Source organism: Eretmochelys imbricata, chromosome 16, assembly GCF_965152235.1.
Source record: "Eretmochelys imbricata isolate rEreImb1 chromosome 16, rEreImb1.hap1, whole genome shotgun sequence".
NCBI classification, from domain to species: domain Eukaryota; kingdom Metazoa; phylum Chordata; order Testudines; family Cheloniidae; genus Eretmochelys; species Eretmochelys imbricata.
The window spans coordinates 8,678,526-8,686,931 of NC_135587.1; the positions used below are offsets into that span (position 1 = coordinate 8,678,526).

The 8,406-nt window shown below is 48.8% G+C and overlaps 1 protein-coding gene across 12 annotated transcripts in view; it reads left to right on the forward strand.

The window, feature by feature from the left end:
* The window catches only part of EHMT1 (euchromatic histone lysine methyltransferase 1), a 169,291-nt gene extending 161,666 nt beyond the window's left edge, over window positions 1–7,625 (forward strand). For all 12 annotated transcript variants that reach the window (XM_077835752.1, XM_077835753.1, XM_077835754.1 and 9 more), the window contains one exon: window positions 5,829–7,625. In XM_077835752.1, coding sequence (XP_077691878.1) covers window positions 5,829–6,012 — 184 coding nt within the window. In that variant the 3' untranslated portion in view covers window positions 6,013–7,625. The remainder of the gene's footprint in view (window positions 1–5,828) is intronic.
* The last annotated feature ends 781 nt before the right edge of the window (window positions 7,626–8,406 follow it).

Sequence of the window (8,406 nt, forward strand, 5' to 3'; positions counted from 1 at the left end):
TGGAGGTTTATAAGAGTTAGACAAACACCTCTCAGGGATGGTCTAGATAATACTTAGTCCTGCCATGAGTGCAGGGGACTGTACTAGATGACCTCTTGAAGTCCCTTCCAGTCCTACAGTTCTATGATTCTATGTGAATCAAGGCCAGATCCTGTGCTCAAGTGACCCTGACAACATCACAGTGAGCCATTGATAGAATCTGGCTACTCAGATTTCCTGTCTTTTGCTGTAACCATTAGACCACCCTTCCTCTGTGGCCTCCAGTGTTAGCATTTGCTGGGGTAGCCTGTGAGACCTTATTTGCTTGGTTCCCAAGAACTCAGCTCTACTCTAAACTTGTCACCGAGGTTTCCTTGTTGGCATACACTCCAACAACCCTTGAGCTGATCAGACTCCAGCGTGAGGGGACGTGCTGGGTGTATAATACATCCAAAGTTACACAGCAAACCTCTTCCTTCTATACAGATACACGTTTCATTGCAGTTACTATACATAGCATCGCACGTTTTGGGATTGGCTTGGTTACTTTCCAGGACCCAATTCCTGTGCAGCATGCTCTGTCGACGGTCAACTTTACTCCTTACTTCATCTTTATGCTCCCGACTTCTCTTGTGCGTTGTTATCTTGTTCTTAATAAATGGTTCCCTAGGTGTTCCCTCTCTTATCGTAGCTCACTCAGATATTGTCTTTTAGCTTACTGACCTATTATTTATCTTAGAATCATAAAATAGAATCACAGATGATTAGGGTTGGAAGAGACCTCAGGAGGTCATCTAGTCCAATCCCCTGCTCAAAGCAGGACCAACACCAACTAAATCATAGCACAGACATTTCATTTTCAGCCTGCTCATTACCTCCCCAATTCTCTCTTGCAAGAATTGAGGCCTCCTGCATGTTTAATTGCTCACGTCCAGTCTGGCCTGCAGCCATTACCCAAGGCAGGGATGGAGGACTTGGTGGCCCAATGACAGCTGCTCCATTCTTGTCCTTACCGTTAAGAGTCACAAAATGTAAAACCCTGCTATTGAATCTCCCTCTTTCTCCTCTTCTCATTTAGTTTTGTAACCTAGGAGGCCAGGACACAGGTTAACTGTAACTTCCAACATGCGCACCCCAATGATGCTGGGATTGCAGAGACTAGTAACTATTGCTAAGCAAATACCGACAGGTCCAGTGGGTTCGCCATGTCAACAGTGCTCTAAATTTGATTAACTGGACAGCTCAGAGGCCAGCCACTTTGGGAACGGCCAGGAATGTGTTCTGGGTGCCTGGCCACAGAAACATGTGGGAAATCCCCAAAGATCTGACATTTACTTTAAAGTGAGATTCAGAAGCGAAGCTGGATGAAGAGGTTGTCTTGGCTCCGAGGGAGGGACTGAATTCAGAGGTGAGGCAAAAGTGATAGTGTACGCAGCACATCCGGGATGAATTGATCCAAAAATGGACAGGACAAAGTAAATAACTGTGTTAAAGAAAATCCGTGTAAATCACATCAGTTTTGTATTCTGAAGGGATCAGATTGAGCCCCTGGCGGCGCAAGTGCAGTTCCTATTGAAGTGAGTGGCCTGGATCTGGACTCACACTGGTTTTGTGTCACTGTTACACCATTGACCTCAGTGGAGTTACTTATGCTGGTGATAATCAGGAGTGACATTGGAATGGGGCCTCGTGGAAGCTGCCCCTGTTCACACTGTGGCCCCAGAAGTGCTGGGAATTGTGCAGGCGTAAGTTAAGGGGGGGAGGGGCTGCTTTCTTTTGTGTTCTCCTGTTACTTGTTCTTGCTTCACCCCTGCTCAGTCCCTTCAGTGTGTAAGCTGCCCTCGTTTTGCACACCCAGCGAAGGGCGGAGCCACGCCAGTTACAATGCTTTGCCATGCCTGTATGGTTTCTGATCAGTGCCCAGCACTGTTTGCATCACTCCTGACCATGGCTCCCGCTAACTCCAGGCTTGCCCCTCTAGTCTCTGTACTGAAAGGATGAGGAAGTGCAAGTAACTTCCATAAAAGAGAGGCGATTTTTCCTGTCTGACGCAGAGCACCCACCTCATCTAGGAGCCAGGGCCTAGGGCTGGTGCCAAACTGATGCTATCTGTGCTGGCAGTTTTTGCCATGGCTGCTGTTGCGCTTGCAGTAGATCCCAGACCAGGAAGCTCACTGGACCAAAAGGCATGTTGTCTGTTTTCAGCCTGATGTGGGCAGCGTTTTGATTCCCCAGCTGGGAGCTGGGTTTGAAATAGCAGACTCTGATTCATCAGTTCAATCCTGCAGGTGTCTTATTTTACTTACAAATCCCATCTCTCAGTGACTAACATTAATACATCTTACCAGTGTACGGACATCTCTGCTTTCCTGAGTAAGTGCCTAAAGAGAATGAGCCAGATTCCAGCCCCCACATGGACCCTTTACCGCTCTCCGGCAGTGTAAAGGAGCTGCAGTGGTCACCAGGGGAATTCCCAGGGTGCAGGGGCAGCATACAGCCCTGTGCCAGACTCCAGCATTGCATCAATGGCTCCATGTCTAGTTGGCAGCCGGTATCAAGTGGAGTGCCCCAAGGGTCGGTCCTGGGGCCGGTTTTGTTCAATATCTTCATAAATGATCTGGAGGATGGTGTGGATTGCACTCTCAGCAAATTTGCGGATGATACTAAACTGGGAGGAGTGGTAGATACGCTGGAGGGGAGGGATAGGATACAGAAGGACCTAGACAAATTGGAGGATTGAATTTGAAATCTGATGAGGTTCAATAAGGATAAGTGCAGGGTCCTGCACTTAGGATGGAAGAATCCAATGCACCGCTACAGACTAGGGACCGAATGGCTAGGCAGCAGTTCTGCGGAAAAGGACCTAGGGGTGACAGTGGACGAGAAGCTGGATATGAGTCAGCAGTGTGCCCTTGTTGCCAAGAAGGCCAATGGCATTTTGGGATGTATAAGTAGGGACATAGCGAGCAGATCGAGGGATGTGATCGTTCCCCTCTATTCGACATTGGTGAGGCCTCATCTGGAGTACTGTGTCCAGTTTTGGGCCCCACACTACAAGAAGGATGTGGATAAATTGGAGAGAGTCCAGCGAAGGGCAACAAAAATGATTAGGGGTCTAGAACACATGACTTATGAGGAGAGGCTGAGGGAGCTGGGATTGTTTAGCCTGCGGAAGAGAAGAATGAGGGGGGATTTGATAGCTGCTTTCAACTACCTGAAAGGGGGTTCCAAAGAGGATGGCTCTAGACTGTTCTCAATGGTAGCAGATGACAGAACGAGGAGTAATGGTCTCAAGTTGCAGTGGGGGAGGTTTAGATTGGATATTAGGAAAAACTTTTTCCCTAGGAGGGTGGTGAAACTCTGGAATGCGTTACCTAGGGAGGTGGTAGAATCTCCTTCCTTAGAGGTTTTTAAGGTCAGGCTTGACAAAGCCCTGGCTGGGATGATTTAACTGGGAATTGGTCCTGCTTCGAGCAGGGGGTTGGACTAGATGACCTTCAGGGGTCCCTTCCAACCCTGATATTCTATGATTCTATGATCTGCTCCCATTACAAACGAGCTTCGTTACCGGGTTTTTGGGAGCTGTTCTCAGCTGTGGGAAGGTGAATGTGTAGTGATTAACAACAGGAAACTACAGCCTCTGTGTCTGAGGCTTTATCACTGCGCAGATGGACAGGCAAGACTGCAGTTGTGTATCTTGTGGTGTTTGGCTCTACGGACGGCTTCTAGCCATCACTTCTTTGCCTGTGGGAGCTGGGTGGCTCGGGGCCACGGTTGCAGCGTAGGGAGCCTTCCGCACCGAAGTGTCCCCGTTCACACCCATCCCAGGGTAGCAGTGACAGCAGTCCGTTCTCGTCCGATGCCTGCTTGGTAGGGCTCAGTAAGCTCCCAGTGATCAGGGAACTATGTCACAAGCGCTTCGTCACAATTTGCGGAATGTTCTTGCCCTGCTGCTTTAGTTTCTCTGTGTGACGGCTCCTAGTAACTATACAGTAAGGGGTCGGAGGAGCTGCAGAGAGATGGGTTTCCCCAAGGCGCCTCCAGTTCTGTTGTACCATCTTCATGACTACCGAGGAGATGTCTTTCGAGGCAGCAGTGAGGAAGAAATTTAGGAAGCACTAAAGCCAGAGAGGGCTCCCGTGCCAGAGGAGGGAGGACATGGCAAAGGAAAAGAGAAATGTTGTTCCCCACCTAACCGTGGCCCTAGTAAGTTTATAGCTACACCGTGGATAGTATCAGTGCTGGTTTCTTTAGAGGGTCCCGCCCCTGCTCTGCAGGGACCAGCCCTGGGAGAGGGAAGGGAAATCACAGTTCTGTGCTCACCCCCCAGCCGGATAGAATAACCCACAGGCCATGTGGAGCACAAGGGTTGAATTCCCCATCCTGGTGTCCCCTGGGCCATCTAGTCCTCCCGGCTTGTCACGTTTGTGGCTGGGGAGGGTTTTTATGTGCCAGAACTGCTGCAGTCCGTTCCCCTCATGAGGCTTGCATAGAACTGCCGGCCTCTGTGGGAGAGGGGCTGGGTGGTTTGGCAGTGGGACACGGAGCCCTTCCGCCTGTCCCCGCCGGGCACTCCTGGAGAGGCGTTGCCATCGCAGTGCTGTTCACCGGCTGGGTGAACGTCATTGGTAGGGCTCTGTCCAGCTCGAGCACTCCCATCGCTGGTAGCACCGAATAGTCCCCTCTTGGCTTCAGCAGTGATGCTAATGACAGAGACTGAATCAACCCCTCACTAGGAGAAGTGGTTCTGCCAAGTCCAGATTGAGGCATATTGACCAAGGCTGGTGTGGGAGGGGAATCTCCACCTGCTGCTGGTACGGTACCTTTTCTGGGATGTCACAAAGGGTTTCAGCCTCTAGGGGGCACCTTTCCCCTGAGCCAAAAGGGCTCTGCCCCTGCTTGGGGTGGAAAAGGCCCTCACCCTCTTGACCCATTTCATCCTTTGCCTCCAAGTGCCAGGCAGCACCCCCTGTTAGAAGGGATCTCCCGGGAAGGGTTCGGCTCTGTACACACAGATTCCATCAGAGCCCCTGGTGTGGCATGGAGTGTGTGTGTGTGTGTGTCGGGGAGGGAGAATTGGGGTGCACAGAACTCCAAGCAGGGGGAGGTAGACTCTGCAGTGGGGAAGGGGAGGGAAATGCGGGCACGCAGAGCCCCTGCCATGCAGCAGGAGAGTGGAGGGACACCCTAGAATGGGGGATGACGACACACAACTGGTGGAAAGGAGATTGGGGGAACCTGGTATGGGGAAAGGGGGTACACAGCCCCTGCCACGTAGTCCTCTCCATGGAGGGCATGGGGGAAGTGGGAATGGGGTGCACACAGCTGCTGGTGTGTGGGACAGACTGGGAGACCATGGTATGGAGAGCACACAGACCCCTGGCAGGGGTGAGCCTGGGGGCAGTTGGTGTCCCTACAACAGAAGATGGGAGAATGGCACCCAGGGAATTTGATGGGGGAGGGATGGAAGGATACAGGGAGCCCCCAGGGTGGGCAGTGCATTCAGGCTGCACAAGCTATGAAGATTTCAGAGTAGCAGCCGTGTTAGTCTGTATCCGCAAAAAGAACAGGAGTACTTGTGGCACCTTAGAGACTAACAGATTTATTTGAGCATAAGCTTTCGTGAGCTCCAGCTCACTTCACTGAATGCATCCGATGCAGTGAGCTGTAGCTCACGAAAGCTTATGCTCAAATACATTTGTTCATCTCTAAGCTATGAAGGGTGTGACCCCCTGCTTTACAAACTTTTTTGGTTTAGGTCTTCTCTGCTACCCTAAAGTAATTGTTTGAATATGCGCACATCCCTCCTGTTGTGTTCCAATGACCAAATGTTCCCCCCTCTCTTCCAGCTTTGACTACGGAGACCGATTCTGGGACATCAAAGGCAAATACTTCAGCTGTCAGTGCGGTTCACCCAAGTGCAAACACTCGAGCACAGCCCTGGCCCAACGGCAAGCTAGCACATCCTCCCAGGACACACAGGAGACCGGACTTCCTGACACCAGCTCTGCCATGGCAGCCGGCCCCTTTTGAGGACTTGCTCCCGGGAGACCGAACTGTTTTAACTCGATAGATTCACATACTGTTTGAAATTTCCATTGAAAGAGAAAACACATTCAAGGAAAGCCAAGGGGTTCATGACATCTAGGGATGTGCCACCGACTGTTACTTGAGGAATAAGTGAAAGCAAATCCGGACTCCATGTTGTAGGTTTCCTCCCTCTCCACCCCTGGAAAGCTGCTGGTTTTACAGTGAGTGCAAAGGGATGGCTGTTGCAGTTTTTCCGTGCAAGATGTCCTAGCATCCATCTCTTCATGTGTTGTCAGAGCCAAGGGAAGCGTTTACCCCTCCTCTTCAGAACGCCGTTATTGATTGAATGGAACCTTCATGCCAAGTCATCTCCAGTTCTCTTACAATAAACTTTGAATACTTGATGGAACTTACTTTTTAAAGGGGCGGGGGACGGTTCTGACATTGGTTTACTTGACGCAGCTTTGTGGGGCACGTCCTTTACACCACGAATTTCTCCCTCACCTGGCAGGACATTGCAGCGTGGTCTTCCCTGGTCCCGTCGCTGGGAGCTAGAGGGCGTTTGCTTCTAACAGACGCCCATCGGTTACCAAATCCGCTGATCTGTTATTTTTTTTCCTAAAGAAAAATGGAAAAGAATCCTTTTTCCTTCCTGTCCCCCCAATCCCTGTCTCTGTTCTAAGCCTGCCAGAGATTCTCTCCCCACCGCTCCTGCTCTATACAAAGCTTTCTCCGTTAAAAACCAGCTCTCACCTCTGCCCCTTGGGCATGTTACTGTCTCAGTGTTGGTTTCACCAGTGGAAGGATTTGCCTCTCCTGCCACGTGAGCAATCTTAGAGAGGGACGGGGATTGTACAAGACACTAACTTCTGAAAGCATCAGTTTGCTTTTTTAAAACAAAACAAAGTGATACATGTACTATAAAGAACCTTTGGCATTGCTCAAGGGAATGCTTAAGGCCGGGCAAGCATCAGATAGGACACACCCCAGCGAGAGGAGATACCATGGCCACCAGCTCATCCCTCCCTTTTCCCAACTCGGGGCACCTCTGATTTAGTTTTTAAGCCACACACTATGAAGTTTAAATGAACTGATTTATTTTTTACCATTATTAAAACATTCGGGACAAAGCATTAAAAAAAAAACAAACCACACACACACACACACACACAACAAAAAGAAACCACAAAACAAAAACGGTGCTGATTCTGGTGTGATTTTTACTCACCACGTGAATATAAACTATCAATTGTATAAAAAGAACAAAGTGATTTTAGTATAAAATGCAGGAAAAAAACACAAAACCTTTTTTAAATTGTTAGTATTGTAGTGTGAATAAATTTGCCATCACCTTTTGTGTGATGGCTGGGCAGGTCATTACCTTAATTTTTTTTTTTTTTTGCATATATCTTTAAATACTGTAATTAGTGCAGTAACAGGGGTTTTTTTCTTTTGTGCATCTCTTCTAAAACATTCATAATGCCGTCATGTTTATTATTATTATTATTATTTTCTGTTAATGTTTTTGACAATTTTAAAGGAGCAGTCTTTTGGCTCTGGTCATTTTCTTGTTCTGTTTTCAATGAAATCAATAAAAAAAAGTGCTTTAAAATGAATTTGGCTCTTTCATTCATCAGTGTTGCCAACTCTCATGATTGCATGACAAGTATTGTGAGATTTTGGTGTTTTTTAATTTAAATCCCAGCTCCAGGAGTCATGTGATAACATAGAAATCTGTTTTTTGGGGAGGGGGGTTTGTTGTGGGGGTTTTTTAGGCAAATTTCTGGCCCTCATGGTTGCACAGAAAAGCTGGAAAATGCATATTCTAAAAGCTCAGAAAGCAAAATGAAAAGCCCCCACATTTAGTAGAATCATAAATCTTGTGCTTTTAAGTCACTCAGAATATTTTTGGGCAGCCGCCCTTATGATTTCTCAGTGTTTGAGGTGGCAATGCTGTTCTGAGGTGATCTTCCCCCAACGGCCTCCCCAGAATAGGTCAGCAGCAAGGCAGCCTTCCAAAAAGAAGCCTCCGTCATGGGCCGATTCCTGTGCCCCCTGAAGAGCCCCATAGACATTCATGGGTCTCTATTCAGGACCAGTAGTCCGCCCGTAGAGATTGTAATGCAGGACTGCGGGCCCTGGCCATGCAAACCCACTATCCCGGGGATGCAATCTATTTGCCTGCCCTGCAAGGAAAACAACTAACGAGACTGTCCACCGCCACCCACCCACAAAAAAATCTCACCCAGCAGAAGGGACAAGTGGAATTTTGCAAGACTGAAAGGGTACGGAGATGCCACTTTCTTACCAGCTTTGGGACAGCTGTGAATCCCCCTTGAGCATTGTCACGTGGGGCGAGAGAATTGCATGAATGTGTTTCCACTGCTGGCAGGAGCT